This window comes from Bos grunniens, chromosome 7, assembly GCF_055505025.1.
Source record: "Bos grunniens cultivar Pamir isolate PY7600 chromosome 7, Bosgru_T2T1.0, whole genome shotgun sequence".
NCBI classification, from domain to species: domain Eukaryota; kingdom Metazoa; phylum Chordata; class Mammalia; order Artiodactyla; family Bovidae; genus Bos; species Bos grunniens.
The window spans coordinates 26,416,196-26,437,031 of NC_141171.1; the positions used below are offsets into that span (position 1 = coordinate 26,416,196).

General features: G+C 41.6%; 1 protein-coding gene across 4 annotated transcripts in view; it reads left to right on the forward strand.

Annotated features, from left to right (window-relative positions):
* Nucleotides 1-20,836, forward strand: part of LOC147368940 (uncharacterized) — a 509,652-nt gene that overhangs the window by 453,260 nt on the left and 35,556 nt on the right. For 2 of the 4 annotated variants that reach the window (XR_015166931.1, XM_086410507.1), the window contains exon 6: nucleotides 11,982-12,098. The exons of 1 other annotated variant lie outside the window; for it this stretch is intronic. Coding sequence is in view for 1 of the 3 variants with exons in the window: in XM_086410507.1 (XP_086266633.1) it covers nucleotides 12,017-12,098 (82 nt within the window). In the remaining 2 variants the exon portion in view is untranslated. Of the gene's footprint in view, nucleotides 1-3,779; nucleotides 3,921-11,981; nucleotides 12,099-20,836 lie in introns of those variants that run through there. One more of the 4 variants, XR_015166933.1, reaches the window with a different exon arrangement.

The following is a 20,836-nucleotide window of genomic DNA, read 5'->3' on the forward strand; positions in this document are numbered from 1 at the left end:
TCTTTTCATATGCCTATTGGCCATCTGTCTTCTATGGAGAAACATCTCTTTACATGTTCTGCCTTTTTTGATTGGGTTGTTTGTTTTTCTCATATTGAGCTTCATGAGCTGTTTATATATTTGGAGATTAAGTCCTTGTCAGTATCTTCATTTGAAAATATTTTCTCCCATTATGTGGGCTGTCTTTTCGCTTTGTTTATGGTTTCCTTTGCTATGCAAAAGCTTTTAAATTTAACTAGATTTCATCATTTTATTTTGTTTTTATTTTCATTATTTCAGGAGATGAATCCAAAAAAAAAAATTGCTGCAATTTATGTCAGTGTTCTGCATATGTTTTCCTCTCAGTTTTATAGTATCTGACCTTCCATTTAGGTCTTTAATCCATTTTGGGTTTATTTTTTTGTATGTTGTTATAGGATGTTCTAATTATTTATTTTTCTATATGTAGCTCTTTACAGAGAAGGCAATGGCACCCCACTCCAGTACTCTTGCCTGGGAAATCCCATGGATGGAGGAGCCTGGTAGGCGACAGTCCATGGGGCTGCTAAGATTCAGACATGACTGAGGGACTTCGCTTTCACTTTTTACTTTCACGCATTGGAGAAGGAAATGGCAACCCACTCCAGTGTTCTTGCCTGGAGAATCCCAGGGGTGGGGGAGCCTGGTGGGCTGCCGTCTATGGGGTCGCAGAGTCGGACACAACTGATGCAACTTAGCAGCAGCAGCAGCAGCAGCAGCTCTCCACTTTTCTTCCATTCCATAGACTGTCTTTGAATTTTGTTTATGGTTTCCTTTGCTGTGCAAAAGCTTTTATTTAGCTCCCAAGTGTTTATTTTTGTTTTTATTTTCATTACTGTAGGAGACAGATCCAAAAAGATATTGTTGTGATTCATGTCAAAGAGTGTCTTAGCTATATTTTCCTCTAGGAGTTTCATAGTACTCCTCATAGTTCTTTAGAGCAGAAGTCTGACAAGGGTCAAAATGGGTGAAAAACAAAATATCAGCAGGGCTACAATTTTCTAAAGGCTCTAGGAAAAGAGCTTTTAGCTCTTTTTCAGCAGCTAGAGCCTGCCCATAGCTTGGCTCACAGGTGCCTTAATTGTCTAAAACCACTGGTGAAGAACTGAGTCATTCTCATGGTGAATCCCTCCAATTTATTTTCTGTCTCCCTCTTCCACATTTAAAGACCCTTGTGATTATATTGGGCCATGTAGACAATCCAAGTGAACCTTCCCATTTCAAGGTCAGATGATTAACAACCTTAGTTCCATCTGCAGTCTTAATTTTTCCCTTTGACATATGGCAACACTGATGGCTCAACCGGTAAAGAATCTGCCTGCAAAGCAGGAGACCCAAGTTCAGTCCCTGGGTTGGGGAGATCCCCTGGAGAAGGGAACGGCTACCCACTCCAGTATTCTTACCTGGGAAATCCCACGGACAGAGGAGCCTGGTGGGCTACAGTCCATGGGGTTGCAAAGAGTTGGACACAACTGAGTGACTAAGCACAGTATAGTCATACATTCCAGGGGTTAGAACATGAACATCTTTGGGGGGGATTGTTCTGCCTGCCACAAGGAAAAATGAGGAAAAACAGACAAAATCTATTGAATGAGAGATGATGCTGAGAGCAACAAAGAAAAGTAAAGCAAGGGAAGGGGTGGGTTATGCCAGACGTGTGTGTCCTTTTACACAGGTGGGTCAGAGAAAGTCTCTTGATTAGGAGACATCTGAGTAAAGATCTCCAAGAGATAAGGGAGCTAGGCATGAAAATATCTTGGAGGAAGCTTTCCCACCAACAGGAACAATACGTGTCAAGGCCCCAAGGTGGGAGCAGGCTGGAGGTGTCTGGGGAATAAGAGGGACAGTCCCCTGTAGCTGAAACTGCCTGAGGTGGGGACAGAATGAGAGGAGGCAAGACAGAGAGGGGATCGTGAGCATCATGTCTGACTTTGTAGGCAACTGAAGGGACTTCAGATTTGACTCAGTGTGAAAGGAGAGGCTTTTTTTCTTCAGTGGTTTCTATCATTTTTCAGTTTATAGAAGAATTTCCATGATAAACCCAGAAAGTTCTCAATTACTTTCCACTCAGTCTCCCTTCATGTAAACATCTTGTATAACCAGGGCATATTTATCAAAACTAAATAATCAACATTAGTCTGAAACTCTGAACTACATTTCAGACTTAACCTGTTTCTCTATTAATGTCCCTTTCCTGTCTCAGGATCCAGTCCAGGATACCATGCTGAGCTCTCCTCCAAACTGTGACAGCTTCCCCTTCTTGTTTTTTATGACTTTGACCCTTTTGATGAGTACTGGTCAGATATTTGTAAAGTGTCCCTTAATTTTGGTTTGTCTGATGTTTTCTAATGACTAGGGCTATGGGTTTGAAGGAAGAAGCCAACAGAAATGAATGTGTTCCTCATCACATATTGTGAGGAACATGATGCTACCATGGTTTACGATGGTATTGTTAATTTTGATGCAAGTGATACCTGCCAAGTTTCTGTGCTGCAAAGTTACTATTTTCCCCTTTCCATACGTTCATTAGAAATGAGTCGAAAGTCCAGTCCACAATTCCACATTCTGGAATGAACAGTAACAAAGAATTTGTGGGAAGTATGTTAAAACCAGCACAATAATTACAGGCACCCTCATTTTATTGTGCTTCACAGATACTGTGTTTTTCTACAAATCAAAGATTTGTGCAATCCTGAATTGGGCAAAATCTGTGGGTGCCATTTTTCCAACAACATTGGCTCACTTGTATCTCTGTCGCATTTTGATAGTTTTGACAATATATCAACCATGTTTATTATTACTAATATTATGGTGATCTATGATTAGTGACCTTTGATGTTACTACTGTAATTGTTTTGGGGCCCCAGAAACCAGACCCATAGAAAACAACAAAATTAGTTGATAAATAACTGTGTGTCTTTCTGACTGCTCCCTTGACCAGCCATACTCCATCTCTCTTCCTCTCCATGGTCCTTCCTATGCCCTGAGACACAAAAATATTAAAAGTAGGCCAATTAATAACCATACGATGGCCTCTAAATGTTCAAGTGAAAGGAAGAGACCATCAATATAGCAAGAAATTGTCCTGTTTTAAGAAATTGCTGCAGGTCCCCCTCCCCAGCCTTCAGCAACCACCACCCTGATCAGTCAACAGCCATCAAAACTGAGGCAAGACCCCCCACCAGCATAAAAGATTATGATGAGCTGAAGGCTCGGATGATGGTTACCATTTTTTTTTATCAGTAAAGCATTTAAAATTAAGGTATATACATTTTTTAGACATAATGTTAATGCACACTTAGTAGACTACAGCATAATGTAAACTAATTTTTATTTCTTATATGGTTATTTATTTTACTTTTTGACTGTGCTGGGTCTTTGTTGCTTTTGCACAGGCTTTCTCTAGTTGCAGCAAGCAGGGGCTACTCTTCGTTGCAGTGCTCCAGGCTCCTCGTTGCGGTGGCTTCTCTTGTTGCAGAGCAGGGTCTCTAGGAGCCCAGGCTTTGGTAGTTGAAACACACAGGCTTGGCAGCTGCAGGTCTCCGCCTCTACAGTGTGGGCTCAGTAGTTGTGATGCCTCGGCTTAGTTGTCCATGGCACCTGGGGTCTTCCAAGACAAGGGATTGAACCCATGACCCATTGGCAGGTGGATTCTTATCCACTGTGCCACCAGGGAAGTCCTAAACTGAATTTTGTATGTATGTGTTAACCAAAAAATTTATGTGCCTTGATTTTTTTGTAATATTCGCTTTATTTTGCAGCAGTCTGGAACCAAATCCAGACAACTTCCTGGTATGCCTACAGTTAATATTTTGGAGGAGGTACTTCAAAGAATGAAAATATCCTGCTTCTCTCAAAGTTTCACCTACTAATAATAGCATCCATCAGTAAATCTTGACTGTAACAGGTGATGCTTTAATGGTAATTTCCTATTTCCTTAATTCCTTCTGTGTTTAATATTTGGAATTCTTCTATAAAGAATTCTTCTGTGCCTTTTCCATTATTTGGTTATTCATTTATTTATATGAGTATAGACTCATGGACAATCATTTTATGCTTTGGATTATAATCCATTACTATCATTATTTATTGTGTTCCTCCCATAGTTCTGGCTTCGGACATTGGGACTTCTGTCGCATCGGCTTCTATGTCCATTCGACGTGACCTGTTTTTACTTTGTGTTTCGCGTATCCTCATCTCCTGACACTTACTCTAAGATGCTCCAGGCTCATCTTGTATTTTTCCTGTCTCCACCCTGAAATCAGCCATTTCTCTGGGTAGTCCTGGTTTCTTTCGTTAGAGTATGGTATTAAGAAACAAAAAATCGGGATACAGTTTTGTCATGGAGACATTTTGGGAGAAGAAAGATACCTATGACTTATGTTTGTAAAGGATCAGTCTTATGGCTGGGTTCAGAATAGCTAAGTGGGGGCGGTTGTTGCATTGACCCAGACTCCTTGACAGTCATCTAGAAAAGCTGTAGAGTGAAGTAATCCCGTCCCCCAGGGCCCCTTATATGATGCCACACACAAACCGCAGCTATTCTTCATTTATGAAGCTTTTATTGAGCCCCACTGTTCCCCAGGCATAGTGCATCATCTGTTGATGATACTGTGATGAGAAAGAGCGTTCCTTTTCCTTGGGGCATTCACAGTCTGGTACAGTCGGTGCAGCCCTATGATAAGTGGGAAAGTAAAGATTTGTAAAAGGTAAAGTGTTAGCATGAAAGACGGACTCGTGTTTTATCCGAAGAGAATCACAGAAAGCAGCACACAAGATGAAGAGTGTAGTTCTGGAGTCAGATTTGCAAGGTTGGAGTTGGGGTTCCCTGTTATTAGCTGTTGATGCTGAATCTTTGAGCCCCATCTTCCTTATGTGGAGGGGTTGACAGCACCCACTTGTGGAAGAGACCATGATGCATCCATCATGCAGTTTCATCTTCACCCTGATTTCTTGGTTCCCCTGCAGTTAGGAGGGGCCATACATCAGACTTGTGGATGATAACGGGGTTGGGGAGTGATCAGATACCACTCAGTGGCCTCCCTAAAACATTCTCATGACCGTCCACATCCTCTCTGCCTTACACTCTAAAATTCCAGGATAGGGAAGGTACATCATGAAAAGGGTGGAGAAGCCAGTGCTTGAGGCTTAAAGGTGAGCCCCAGGACATGCTGCCAGTGAGAACACATGCTCCAGACTTGAATGAAAGCAAGAAACAAACTCCTACCACAGTGCTGGGACAGCTTATTGCAACCACCAGCCTATCCTGATGAACACAGCACCTCAGAGGTGGATGGAACACCTATAGCAAGATAAAAAGCACATGATAAACCCTCAATAACTGATAGCCATTACTAGTATTATGGTGGCTCAGACAGTGAAGAATCTGCCTGCAATGCCAGAGACCCAGGTTCAATCTCTGGGTCAGGAAGATGCCCCACTATTACTAAGTTGCTTCAGTCGTGTCCAACTCTGTGCGACCCCATAGACTGCAGCCTACCAGGCTCCTCCATCCATGGGATTTTCCGGGCAACAGTACTGGAGTGGGGTGCCATTGCCTTCTCCCGGAAGATGCCCTAGAGAAGGAAATGGCTGCCCACTCCAGTATTCTTGCCTGGGGAATTCCATGGACAGAGGAGCCTGGCGGGTTACAGTTCATGGGGTTGCAGAGAAGGACACAACTGAGCAACACACACACACACACATACACACACACACGTATTATATGCCATAGAGAAGGGGTCATGCCATAGGAGGGATCTGCTAAGTGGATGAAAGATAACTGGAGTTGAGATTTGAACAGAGGGTGAACACTGACAGGTAAAGAAAGGAAAGGGGGTCGGTGAGAGTATAAAAAAGGAGGGAGGGGGAAAAACTGACATGAGATGAAAGGAAGGAAGAACTGTCCAAACTGCGGACAGAGCCGCTGCTGGGAGGTGCCCTGGCCCCCAGGTCCTGGCTCTGTCGTGCACAGGGGCGGAGCCCACCCCCTGCACCCACCCTGCTGACGGCTGCTTGGAGCTCAGCGACATTTCCTCCTCAGCTGCTCCATATCCAGGTGGAGAGACCAGAGGCCTGGCTTTTTCATTTGTCTCAACCTAATGACAAGATCCTTCCTGGACACTTGTTTTTACTATCTGAAGTGTGTTTCTTTTATCACCTTCCCGTCACAGGAAGAGTCCTAATGGAGTTCGAATAGCAGAGGGAACAGAGAGCTCCACAGAGGGCAGGCCAACCAAACAAAGGACAGAGGAGCCTTTGTCTCTCCGGGTTGTCAGGGAACAAAGAAAGGACGAATGTGCAGAATGGGGCTAGAAACGCTGAGACGCCTTTCTTTAAGGTCCCCACGAAAAAATGCAGACGTTTCCCCAGGCTTAGGGGTGCAACCTGTGGGCGAGCAAAAACTGTTGTCTGTGCAGCTTGTCTAGCCAACTTGGAGACAGCCTCTCTGGACCTTCCCAGCACTGCGGTCAAACCGGCCGAGTGGCCACCTCGCACAGGAGAGTCCTGATGCTCAAAAGGACCCTATTTCCCTCCCTGCTTAAACTTGCCAACGTTCATTGATCCAAAAGACTTATTGTTCTGGGGCCCCTGGAAATGTTGTTGAGCTTTGGGGATGGTTAAGTCAGAGCTTTCACTTATGACACCTGAAGGAACCATGTAGACAACTAGAAAATTGACACCAAGCTGACGGGACCAAGTCAACCTCATCTTAATAGAAATCTTCAACAACAAAAAACTACACATCAGAAAAAACATAGCTGTCGGTATTTCCTGGTGAAAGGACCACCCGTGCCTGACAAACAGGAAATAACTAAAAGGAAACCAGATTCGGAGAAAGAAAATCTGGATGCGTGTGAAATTTAGGAAATGCTTACAGTGAGCTGCTTAGGTGCCTGCCCCCCAAATTCTTCCTCAGTCAGTCTTCCCCTCCCACCTCCTTGCCTCCATGTCTTTCCAGACTGACAGTCTACCAGGGAGCATTCGGAAGCAATGCTTCTTGCTGAAGGACCCAGTTTCACCAAGCCCCAGCTGCAGGTCAGCCTTTTAAAAGAGCCTCGTGTGTATAAATTAAAGCATGTTAGCCATCGTGCCCTTTTCCTGGAAAGGAAATCACATCTACTTATGTATATCTGTAAATCAAAACCTACTGGTCTGTGTCGTACTCGTGACTATGCCAAAACAAAACCTAGGCTGGCCTGGCTTGGAGGCGGGCTGAGCACACAAAGAGATCTATTCACGCCTTTCGACTTCAAGAGAATAATAATACAGTCCAGCTAAGGTCAACACAATGATCATAGCCAGATTTCAAAGGTTAGATTTTAAAGGTACAGTTCACAACTGCTTCTAAGAAAAAAAAAACACAACTTTTTTTTCTCCTGTAAGAGAAACACTCAGAGATGAGACACAAGCATAGGAGGAACCGTCTGATGGCTGGTGGTCGTGTCTCTTTAAGAAGCGCCGCTGGTGTTATATAGTGAACTGGCTGTAAAGTCTAATTTTTAAAGAGCACCCTATACTATTTACTCACAGGATGCACTGTAGGAAACTTCCTGAAATGTCCACAAATATCATCACTATTTAAAGATACCAATTTCTTCCATGTCTTGGCAGGTAGAATCTTCAGGGAAGTTTTTCTTCCTTTCTTGCTTGAACTTCCTTCCTTCTTTCTTTCCTCTCTCTCCCTATTTTTTTCCTCTTTCCTACATGCTTTTGTTTTTATCTTCCCTTTTTGATAAAAAGAAAAAAAAACAGGAAGGAGAAAGATAGTAATATTTATTGAGCACTTCTTTGATACAAGTGTTTCCATGTATATTCAACAAACATAACGATGCAATCCCTTGGCTTAAACTGAAAAAAACCTGTCTTGCTTCCTGTGAGTTCACTTCAGTGGACTTTTTTTTTTTTAGTAAAAGCAATTTATTAAGTGCACCATTTTAAGATGTCAAAATTTCATCAATGGCTTATGTCTAATCTTCGAAATTGCTGCTCTCCCCTGTGATTTGCAGAGGGTACCTTTTCTGTTTTTGATGTAAAGACACACAGACACAAATATACACAGATACGCACAAACATGTGTTCCTTCGCTTTATTCTGTGATGTGTATGCTAAGTTTTCTTGGCTGTGGGTTCTCTCTCCCTGTAGGACTTAATCAGCCTCTGGGAAGAACGTGTGGAGTAAGCAGCCTTGACAAAAGAAGCCTGTCTGTCCTTCCGAATAACATTCTCTGACTTTGCCCAGCCTTCCCTTCCTCTGCCAGTACCTTGCCTCACCCTCTGTCAGCTTCCCCTGGCTCGGCGCCGACAAACCCACGTGCTCCATCTTACACGGGGCGGAGCCAAGCATGGGAGGAAGGATCTCTGATCCTCTGTAATTTTCCAGAAAAATACCTACTATTCCTTCAGATTAGACATCTATGGAATGAGACAGTTACTCACATGGAAACATGTTGTGTTTATTTAAAGGATTATGTAGAATCATGGGAGATGAAGAGACAGTGTCCCTTGTAGGCACCCGCGTTCACCTTGCCTCCCCTGCCTGCACTCGGCCGTGCCACTGCGCACCTTCCTGAGCTGCCTCCCTGCAGATGAGGTCTGAGACCGCTTCTCAGACTCTCTTCCGGCAAAGGGGAGAGTGTTCACTCTTCTCCAAACGTTTTTCCATTCCGTGAACTTTCTCCCTAGAAGGAATGAGATTAACCTTCAAATATGCTTTGGGCCAAATAAATGTTAAAATGAAGACTTTTTCCCGTTTCCCACAGTGGCGTCTAAGCTGTACCTGGAGAAGTTCAGTTTCTCCTGGGTTGCATCAGAGCCTCGAGTTTGACAGGTGTGGTCCCTTGTCCTTCTAATGATAATAACCCACACCTGTTGAGCTCCTTTGCTGCCTTAATCTCCATGAAAAGTAGCAGGAAGAGACTATTTATTCCTGATCTTATGACACAGACACAGAGAGGCTGAGCAGAGTACCAGCCGTGACCGTCTGATTGAAAATCCCAACCTTTCCCCAAGCACCTTTTTGCTTGTGTCAAGGGGGCTCTGGAGGACGGGCCCACACCTTTGATGAGACCTCCATGTGCTCCAGGAGCCTTGTTTCCGGTGGAGATGATGGTAGCAATAATTGCCCTGCTTATACAGAACTTGCTTTCTGTGCTCTTCTGTGTATTAGTTCATTCCACAGGGAGGAGTCTGAGGTTCAGGGTCATGTGGTTGAAGCACAGGGGCTTTGTGCAAACGAAAAGAACTTTCTTATCCTCAATTAAGAACGTTTCTTCCGTTTTCCCAGATCTCATGTGGTAGGTAAGTTTAGGAGCCTCTGAGAAAGAAGGTGAAGCATGTCCAGTGTCCTAGGTATGTTGGCCATGGAACCCTTGGAATGGCCAGAAGCACAGGGCCAGATGCCTGGGAGATGCTGGTCTTGGTGACCTGATTTTAATTATATTTCCAGGGCATGCATATAGATTCACTGATCAGCATTTTTTTTTTTTTTTTAATTCTAGAACGAAGCAGTAAATCTGCACACAGGGTGTAGCTGAGGATACCTGAAGGGTGATGACAGGGCTGAGAGAGTCGGGAGGAGGTGAAGGTGGAGATACACACAGATAAGTGATTTAAGCTCTTGCAGCCTTGGGTTTCTCATCTACAAAATGGTTGTGATACCTTTATTGAAGTGTCATAAGGGTCAGAGCAGAGAATGCCAGTGGTACAGGGTATGTATGTGGTCAATGGTGGTTGTTATTTATTCTCCTGTGACATCTTATAATGAGCACTGTCATCTTGGGTGAGTTTTTAAAATAAGTGTAAGCCCATTTCTTCTTCTATAAGGCTGAAACAAATGTCATTAAGGCTGAACTGGTATAAAGCCTAGCCAGGAGCTAGGTACTCAGTGGCTTCTCGGTATATGACTGAACTTGACCTCCAGCCAGCCCTGCCTTCACACAGGGTGACCCCCCACAACCCACTTGCCTCAGTCCTGGAGGATATGTAGATTCCCCAAGGGCATGGAAGCCTCTCGGTTCTTAACCTTTTTTCTACATTCTACTTGGTCTAATTCCTTTATCCTGGGTTCATTAAGCTCATCCATCAAGCCTCACAGTCTGGTGAGGATCTGGTGGTTTAATTTCCATTTTTAGAACGCACAGCACAAAGCATGCTGTGATTGAAGGTCCTGCCTGACAGCACTCAGAAAATGCATGGCAACTGCTGTCACAGGGCCCCTAATGTACTCGCTCCCACAGCCTGAGTTTCGTGACCTCTCACCAGGTGCCAATTATAGCTGACCTGATACTGGGTCTGCCTGGGGTAGGCAGAGTCCCTGTAATTCTACTCAGGACAGAGTACCTGTCAGCACTCCACAGAATCAAATAGCTCCGTGGTGAATACTCACTTTCCCCACCTTTTTTTTTGTTTGAAGCACAAGATTATGGCTCAGGAAACACAAGCAGGTAAGGGAGGATCAGTCCAGTTTTGCTTGTACAAACATCAGCAAGGTCTTGGCACAGGGGGTCGGGCTCCTGAGCAAAGCAGTGGAAAACTGGACAGTTGGCACCTTCTTTGTGGTTCTGTTTCTGTGCAGTCCCATGCAGGGTTACAGCGTCTGTGCAGTTTGTCTTAATTCTTGTGGAAAAACTATATGCTTCAGGGTATAATTTTATCTTGCAGTTATGCTGTCTGGGGTGGACATTGCACCCATACCAACCATTTTCACTCCTTTGCAGAACTGAAAATTCAATCATGTGCAAAGTTCATATCAGGTTTTACACACAAACCAACACATGGTAAGAGCCAGAAAAGTGGCAGCAAAGATGATGCAGTCATGTAATTTTGTGAAAAAAACATGTTCTTCGTGTCTACAGAATCAAAGTTAGCATGTCTGTTTTACTCAGTAGCAGAAATGGAGTTAATAAGGATGAAGCAGTGGGGACGTTACCTTATTGCAATCCATATCGGTGAGATTTTGCTATATTTGAAGTTTATGGGTGGTCACGTCTAGACATTTTACATTCAACTGGTGCCCTCTAGTGACGGGGGAGCAGCCTCTGGCTGTGTGTTGTCTCATTTGAAAGTCAAAGAATACCACTCTTGGTAAGGTATCCTTAGCCAGATTTACAGGGAAGAAAGGAGAAGCTAGGAAGCAAGGTGCTTGGGAGGCAAGTCCCAGCAGCCATCTGTGGTTCACAAAATAGGGGTCTTACTTACATGCCTGGAGATAACACGTTTCTTCCACAGGTGAGGACATTTGTTAGTCAGGTATCTCTGAGAACTTCCCTAATATGGGACCTGACTTTTTCCAGACTGCCTCAGATAATTCTGGTACACTCCAAAAATTACACAATTCCTCTTGGCTCTGAAACTGTGGAATAATGAGGGCAGGACACAAATATCCCACAGTCCGTACCCAGAACAGAACAGGGACCTCTCGTGAGCTGAAATCCTTTAGAGCCAGTGAGGCCCACAGATGCATCCTACATACGTATCCGCTGTCAGAAGCCCCTCTTGCTGTCACAACAGATTCTTGGCCTAGAAAACCGTCTTCAGGGATGGTACTGGCATTATCTGGAGGCAGACGACACTTTTTCTGAGCTGGCGTTATCACTCAGCTGTGAGACATCTTGCTTTCATCTGTCCTGGACACCACTGCCTTAATCCAGGTCCTGATCTGTTCCCACTGAAACTGTTTTTATATATTCCAAGTTGGCTTCTCTCTCCCTTGCTAATTGATACATATTTTACACTGCTACTCGCTGTTTCTGTAAAAAAAAAAAAAAAAAATATATATATATATATATGTATGTGTTATATACATATATATTTATTATCTGGTGATCTTATGGGAAAATACAATAACATAAAACGACCACAGCCCACTTCTCTAACCCCTTCTTCCACTTCCCCTGCCATGGGACATGCTGTCCTTCACTCTACACACCACATGCTCATGTTCTTGCTTTGCCTTCTATGTAGAACACTCTACTCCCCGGCCATCCGTCCTGACCTGGATGAAGCTTGCTGCTCCTGGAGTCTTGGTATCACTTGTTCATGCCTTTGTCTCTACTTTGATCTCCCAGAACAAAACTCGAGGTATTCTTTTATTTCATTTTTTAAAATATTTTATTTTCTTTTATACTATACAGTACACAAAAATTTGCTAAAACTAGAGTGATAACCTAAATGCATGTTTATATTTTTATTGGGATGTAATTGACATATAGCACTAGTTTCCAATACATAACATAATGACTGGGTATTTGTATATCTTGCAAAGTAATCAAAATAAGTCTAGTTAAATCTCTGTAAACAATTTTCACATATACAAGCACATGGTTATGTAATATATGTATTGCGTTGGCCAAGAGTTTTGTTCAGGTTTTTCCTTAACACCTTATGGAAAAACCCAAACAAATTTTTTTGCCAACCCAGTATGTTACATATGTATAAAGTATACAGTTAAGAACTACAGCAATCTGCTGTACATTATATTCTCAAGGCTCATTTTATAGCAGGAAGTTTGTACATTTTTATAACCTTGACCCATTTCATCCACTTCCCCACCTACCAATCTGTTTTCTGTATCTATGAATTCTTTTCTTTTTTTCTCTGACTTATCACTTAGCATAATCAGGAGTATTTATTTCATATGCCCCCAGAGTTGCCTGGCATACAGCAGCATGCACACGAGACAGATCCAACTTTATACAACTTTGAAAGTCAGCTTCATTTTATCTATCTCACCGGTTACAATGGAAAGAACATGAACTTCAGCCCTGACAGGACAGGGTTCAAGTCTTCCTGCCACCTCTTACTAGCTGTGTGGCCTTAGGCAAGTAATGAACCTCACTTACAGGATGGAGATAATAGTGCCTTCCATGCAAAGTGAATGCTAAATTAGCATTCACTGCTAATGCATGTGCACATAGGAGACCTGGAAATAGGCACTCATTGGACGAAACTTAATCTGTTACATAATATACGTGTGTATATGATTATGTGGATTTGTTCTTCCTGCAACAACAGCCAAAACTCCGAAAATCTACTTAATTGTCTCTGATTTCATACTGAACATTTCTGTTCTTTCCACTGTGAGTCCATGCACATTTTCACTCGAACTTGAATTTGGCATAGACTGTCTTTTTTTTTTGTATATATACTAAAGGAAGCTTGTTCAAGGGGACATTATTACTTCATGGAAATATTTATCTACCATTCCTTAGTTTCACACTAAGAAGCAGGGGAAGGTATGTTTTTACTACTAGGCAGTTTAATCGTTTTTTCTCTCTCTCACCTCCTATATATCCAGTAGGGCCAAGTCAGCTGAAAAAACAAAATCATATAAGCAAACCTCTACTTCATCATCTTGTCTCAGAAACTCCTGCTGGCAACACACATTTCACATACCCGAAGTGGGGTGTTCTGAAAGAGACAGACTCCAGGTCCCTAATTTACTGCCCTCTTTTTCATAGCATCAGAGTCCTAAAACCTTGCCTGGGTGGCTGGCTGTCTCACTGTCAGGAGGCTGAAGCAAGGAATAGGGGGGTGCAGGAAGGAGACATTAATGCCAGGTACTAATGCCAGGTTCCTGCTGACAAGAACACTTGACGACACCCTTTTAAAGCATTAGACAGAGGCAAAGAAACAGGGGAAAAACACCGGGCCTGCCAAAAAGCCATTACGCAAACCTCAAAGTGGGGTACTGAGTTTTGCTTTATAAGTGTTCTCTCCATGACAAGCCCTGCTAATTGGTGCTTCAGCTTCAAAAGTATTTCAGTTTTTTTATGTTACAGAAGAGACCCAGAATCTAATTAGGTATGTTTGTTAGACACACTTGATTTTTTTCTCCCTGTTGTTTCCATGTTAAATAAATAAGTGAAAATAAAAAGTTGGAGGAGGAGTTTTAGGCTAATGCATTAGGTCCTAATTTTTCACAAAGTGTTGGGATTTATCCTGGATATGGCAACTCTGCAAAGGTGGGAAAGAAAGAATCTCATCTTGACACTATTTGGAGGAAAGCGTGGAGGAAACAGCCCAGTGAAAGAGGATAGGTGATCTACGTGAGAGAGAACTGAATGCAACTCTGATCTCAATATCCATAATATACATGTAGCATCCCGTGCTGCTCTAGCAAAACCCAGCTCTTGAGATCAGTTGGTACAAACCCACACTTTGGGGCCCCACCACACACCAGTCACAGAACTCTCCCCATTTAAAACTTCTCAGGGGAATTGACACGTAGATTTGTACAGTTAGATTCCAACAGGTCACAACTGAGAGCCCAGAGACTGGATCTCAATCCTTTGTCATAAATTCTTTGGTCAGGGTTTTAAGAACTGGGCAAATTTGTATAAAAGTCCTGACATCTGGATACTTTTGGAGGGAAAAAGTCAAATCTTGCCACACCAAGGCCCATAGTCCCCCAGGGCAGCAATTATCTGAAGCTGAGAACTCCTGTCCCTGATGGGTGGGTTATGCGTTTGCCAGGGCAGCCCCTTCACGTTTCCCACCTCTGTTGCCTCCCTGAGCCCTACTGGCATTTGACTTTGCCTGAGACAGTTTTTTAAGTGCTTTTCAATATAGTGGTGATTCATGTCTTACAGTTCTTTGGGCTCGAAGTTCAAAGGGCCAGCAAGGGTATGCTGTCTTCTGAAGCCTCTCTCCTCGGCTTGGAAATGGCTTTCTTCACGCTGAGTCTTCACATGGTCTTTCCTCCACTGACATGTATCCTAGTCCCTTCTTTTAAGGTCACCAGTCATACTGGCTTCGGATCAACCCTAAAGGTCCAGTTTTACCTTAGTTACCTTTAAAGATCTTATTTCCAAGTTCTTCCGCTTCTAAAATACCGAGTTTAGGAATTCAACCTAAGAATTTTGGAAGGGCACAATTCAGCCCATAAAATTTCTAAAGATAACAAAGCAAATAACAAGTTTAGTCTATTCTGCTACAATCCACATTCCAGTAGCAATTAGCTTAAACAAAATGGTAACTGGGTAGATATTGTCTATGTAAACTAGAAGTCGTATCGGTTTGTCCAACTTACCTATAGCAACCAAATGCAAAATCACAAATACAGATGAGAACAGGAATCTCTGGAGTGTACTATACTGGTTTCCAGTTCAGTAAATGTTTTTCTCTTCGGCTTGAATGAGCCCCCTGCTCTGCCTTGGAAGAGCTCATTGTACCATTCTCCCTGACCATTCTGAGTTTTGTTCTTTATCCAGAACTCAGCCTCCTCAACTCTTCATTAGTCCTCTCCCTGTCCATAAAGCTATCTCTGCTGCTGCAGCTGCTGCTAAGTCGCTTCAGTCGTGTCCGACTCTGTACGACCCCATAGATGGCAGCCTACCAGGCTCCTCGGTCCATGGGATTCTCCAGGCAAGAGTGCCGGAGTGGGTTGCCATTTCCTTCTCCAATGCATGAAAGTGAAAAGTGAAAGTGAAGTCGCTCAATCGTGTCCGACTCTTAGCGACCCCATGGACTACAGCCCACCAGGCTCCTCTGTCCATGGGATTTTCCAGGCAAGAGTGCTGGAGTGGGGCGCCATTGCCTTCTCCTCTACCATTTTTTAAATTAGGATAAAATTGACATATATATATATAATATATAATTGACACTATAATAAACATTGCATTATTTCAAGTGTACAACATAATGATGTAGAACTTGTGTATACTGTGAAATGATTACCACAATAAGTCTAGGTAATATTCATCACCACACAGTTAAATTTTTTCTTAGAGAACAAAAAAATCTGTTCTCTGAGTAATTTTAACATATACAATATAGTGTTAAGAACTAAGTCATATGACTAAGAACATAGTCGTCACGCTACATATTACTTACATAATAAAGGTCCCCATTACTTGCATATTTAATAACTGTAAGTTTTAATTTTTTAACATTACCCATTATTATCTGCTTACCATCCCAACAATGGAAACCACTAATAGGTTCTCTACAAGTTTGATTTTCTTAGCACTTTTTAAAAATCAGATTCTATATGTAAATGAAGATCACAATATATTTGTCTTTCTCTGTATTTGTCTTCCACTTAGCATAATGCCCTCAAGGGTCCATTCATGTTGTTGTAAGTGAAAATATTTCATTTTTATGACTCCATTATGTATATATACCACTTCTTCTTAATCAGTGGACCCTTAGGTTACTTCCGTGTCTTGGCAATTGTAAATAATTAGGCAAAGAATATGAGGGTGCAGATAACTTTTTAAGTTACTGTTTTTGTTTCCTTTGGATAAATACCCAGAAGTAGAACTGAGGGATCCATGAAATAGTTCAATTTTAAATTTTGGGGGGAACCTCCATACTGTTTGCCACAATGGCTACAGAAATTTGCCTTCCTATCAACAGGAGACAAGTGTTCCCTTCTCTCCATGTCCTTGCCAACCCTTGATTATTTTCCAGTTGTCTTGAGGTATAATTAACATACAACACTGTACACATTTGAGGTATAAACCATTACAATGGTTTGACTTATCTGTATTGTGAAATGAACACTACGTTTAGTTAGCACTCCTCATATCACTAAGAAAACAATAAAAAGAGGAAGCCAGAGAGAAAAAAGGAAAGCTCCTTTTCTTTTTTTTACTATAACTCTTTAGGATATCCTTTCTTAACTTTTATGTATATCATACATCAGTGTTAGTTATGGTCACCCTCCTGTGCATTTTATCCCTAGTACATATATCTTATAAGTAGAAGTTTGTCCCTTTTGACACTTGATTGAATTCCTCCTTTCCCCAGTGCCCTGTCTTTGGTAACCACAAATCTTATCTCTATTTCTGTGAGGAGTTTGGCAGTTACTATTGTGGTGGTGGTGATGGTGGTTTTGTGGCTCCATATCTGTGACATCATATGGTATTTGTCGACTTTTATTATTTAGCTTAATGCCTTCAAGGTCCATCCATGTTGTTGTAAATGGCAAGATTTTCCTTCTTTTTAAATGGAATAATATTCCATTGCATATATGCATCACATCGTCTTTATCCATTCATCCAGCAGTGGATGCTTAGATACTTCCATGTTTTGGCTATTATAAATAATACTGCTATGAACATGGTGAGTGAGTGAAGTCGCTCAGTCGTGTCCGACTCTTTGCAACCCCATGCACTGCAGCCTACCAGGCTCCTCCATCCATGGGATCTTCCAGGCAAGTGTACTGGAGTGGGTTGCCATTTCCTTCTCCAGGGGATCTTCCTGACCCAGGGATCGAACCTGGGTCTCCCGCACTGCAGGCAGACGCTTTACCCTCTAAGCCACCAGAGGGAATATGAACATGGTAGTGTGGCTATAAATGGAATCATTTTCTTCTTTTTCAGATAGCCATCATTAATATGTGGGTGCATTACTGAGTTTTGTATGTTAATTTTTTGTCCTGCAACTTTACTCATGTGGATGATTAGATCAAGATTTTTTTTTGGATTTTCCATGTATAAAATAATGTCATCTGCAAATAGAGAGAGTTGTCCTTCTTTTTCAGTTCTGAGGACTTTTATTCTTCCTGTAGCCTGTATTATTTGGTAGGACTTCCAATACTATGATAAATACAAATGCTGAGGGAGCATCCTTTTCTTGCTCCTGATTCTAAAGGAAAGCTTTCAATCTTTCACCACTGAGTATCATGTTACATGTGGACTTGTTATGACCTTTATGTTGAGGTCTGTTCCTTCTCTATTTAATTTGTTCAGAGTCTTTACCTTGAGCAGATGTTGAATTTCACCAGTTTTTTAGATGTTCAGACGTTCCTCCACCCCTTCCATTCTATCAATGACATATATCATGTTGATTTTTGTGTATGCTGAACCATCCTTGCATCCCAGGGATAAATCACAATGGATCAAGGTGAATGATCCTTTTAATGTGCTGCCAAATTCAGTTTGCTAGTATTTAAGTCAGCATCTTTGCATCTATATTCATCAGGGATATTAGCCTGTACGTTTCTGGTAGCATCCTTTTCTTGCTTTGGTGTCAGGGTAATAGAGTCTCACAACATGAGTCTGGTAGTGTTCCTTCTAAGAATTTCTGAAACTATTTGAGACTTGGGATTGAGTCTTCTTTAAATGTTAGCTAACATTCACCCATGAAGACATCTGGTCCTGGGCTTTTATTCATTGGGAGGTTTTCAGGTGCTTAATTCAGCCTCCTTATAGGTCTTTACCAATGTTCTGTTCTTTCCGATTCCATCGTGTTTGTATGTTTCTATGAACTTCTCCTCTTTAAGACTGCCAGCTTGTTGGCATGTAGTGGCTGTTACAATCCTTTGTATTTTTGTGGTATCAGTTATGATGTCTCATTTCTCACTTATAATTTCATTGATTTGGATCCTCTTTTTTTTCTTGTTTAGTCTAGCTAATGGCTTATTAATTTTATCTTTTCAATGATCCAGCCCTTAGATTTATCTTTTCTATTGTTTTCTTATTCTCTTATTCTCTATTTCACTTATTTCTGCCCTAATCTTTTCTTATTTCCTACCTTGTACCAATTTTAGATTCAGTTTGTACTACTTTTTATACTTCCTTAATGCATTAAGTTAGGTTAGTTTTTTTTTTTTAATATAACTTTTGTGCTTAAAGTAGGCATATATCGCTATGGACTTCTCAATTAGAACTGCTTTTGCTTTATCTCAGTTTTGGTATGTTGTGCTTCTATTTCCATTTGTCCCTAGAAATTTCTTTATATCTCCTTTAACTTCTTCTTTGATACATTGGTTGTTCAGAAGTCTTCATATCCATGCATTTATGAATTTTCCCATCTTTCTCCAGCTATTGATCTCTAGTTTCATGCCATGGTGGTCAGAGAGGATACTTCACCCTTCTTGAGTTTGCTAAGGCTTGTTTTGTGGCCTAACACATGATCTAGCCTAAAAAATGGTTCATGGGCACTTGAGAAGAATATATAAATTGATGCTGTCAGATAGAATGTTCTATACGTGTCTCTTAGATTTCTTTGGTCTCTAGTGTTGTTCAGATCCTCTTTTTGCTTATGAATTCTCTTTCTGGATGACCAAAATATTGTTGAGAATGGAGGATTAATGTTCCAGTTATATTATTTTTAATTGGCTTATAGTTAGTTTATAATGTGTGTTAGTCTCTGCTGCACAGCACAGTGATTCAGTGATGCATATGTATGCATTCTTTTTACATATTTTTCCATTATGGTTTACCACAGGATATTGAATGTAGTTCCCTGTTCCGTACAGGAGGACCTTGTTGTTTATCCATTCTATGTACAATAGATTGCACCTGCCAACCTCAAATTCCCATTCCACCTTTCCTCCCCCTACTTGGTTCATCACAAGTCTGTTCTCTATGTCTGTGAGTTTGTTTCTGTTTTGCAGATAGGCTCATTTGTGGCATCATTTAGAATCCACATAAGTGATGTCACATGGTACTTGTCTCTCCTTGACTTACTTCACTTAGTATGATCGTCACGAAGTCCATCCTTGTTGCTGCAAATGTTACTATTTCATGCTTTTATATTGCTGCAGAGTATTCCATTGTATATATGTGCCAGTTTCTTTAAAAAAAATTTTTTTTTGGCTGTGCTGGGTCTTCATTGCTGCATGAGCTTTTCTCTAGCTGTGGTGAGCAGCAGCTACTCTTCAGGTGAGGTGTGCAGGCTTCTCATTTTGGTGGCTAGTCTTGTTGTGGAGCAAGGGCTCTAGGGCACATGGGCTTCAGTAGTTGTGATATGTGGGCTCGGTAGTTGGAATTCCCAGGCTCTAGAGCACAGGTTCCGTAGTTATGGTGCATCTGCCTAGTGGATCCAAGGCATGTGGAATTTCCCCAGATCAGGGATTGAACCTGTGTCTCCTGCATTGGCAGATGGATTCTTTACCACTGAGCCACCAGGGAAACCCAGTACTACAATTTCTTTATCCATTCATCTGTCAAATCAAATGGACATGTAGGATGCTCCCATGTCTTGGGTACTCTGAGCCAGGCTGCAATGAACATGAGGGTGCAGATGGCTTTTCAAGTTATTGTTGTTATTTACTTTGGATAAATGCCCAGAAGTAGAACTGAGGGATCTATGCAATAGTTCTATTTTTAACTTTGGGGGGAACCTCCATACTGTTTAATAGCAATTTGCCTTCCCATCAACAGTGCACAAGTGTTCCCTTCTCTCCACATCCTTGCCAACACTTGTTAATTTTTTTCCAGTTTTATTGAGGTATAATTGGCATACACCACTGTATACATCTAAGATATAAACCATTACAATGGTTTGACTTATTGTGAAATGAACACTGTAGTAAGTTTACTAAGCATCCCTCATCTCATCAAGGAAACATTAAAAAGAGGAAGTCAAAAAGAAAAAAAAAACTTTTAAAAAATGATAGCTCTTTAGGATGTACTTTCTTTACAACTTTTATATATATCATACTGCAGGATTAAGTACAGTCACTCTCTTGTACAATATCCCTAGTACATATTTATAACTAGAAGTTTGTCCCTTTTGATCATCTTGGTTCAGTTGTCCCTTCCCCCAACCCCCTGTCTTTGGTAACCACAAATCTGATCTCTTTTTCTATGAGGAGTTTGTGGTTGCTGTTATTGTGGTGGTGGTTTCGTGGTTCCACACACAGGGGACATCGTTTAGTATTTGTCTTTCTGTGGCCTGTATTATTTAGCCTGATGCCCTCAAGGTCCATCCACGTTGCTGTAAATGGCAAGATTTTCCTTCTTTTTAAGTGGAATAATATTCCATTTCATATATGCATCACATCTTCTATATTCACTCATGCATTAGGGATACTTAGGTAGTTCCACATTTTGGCTATGATAAATAATGTTGCAAGGAATATGAGG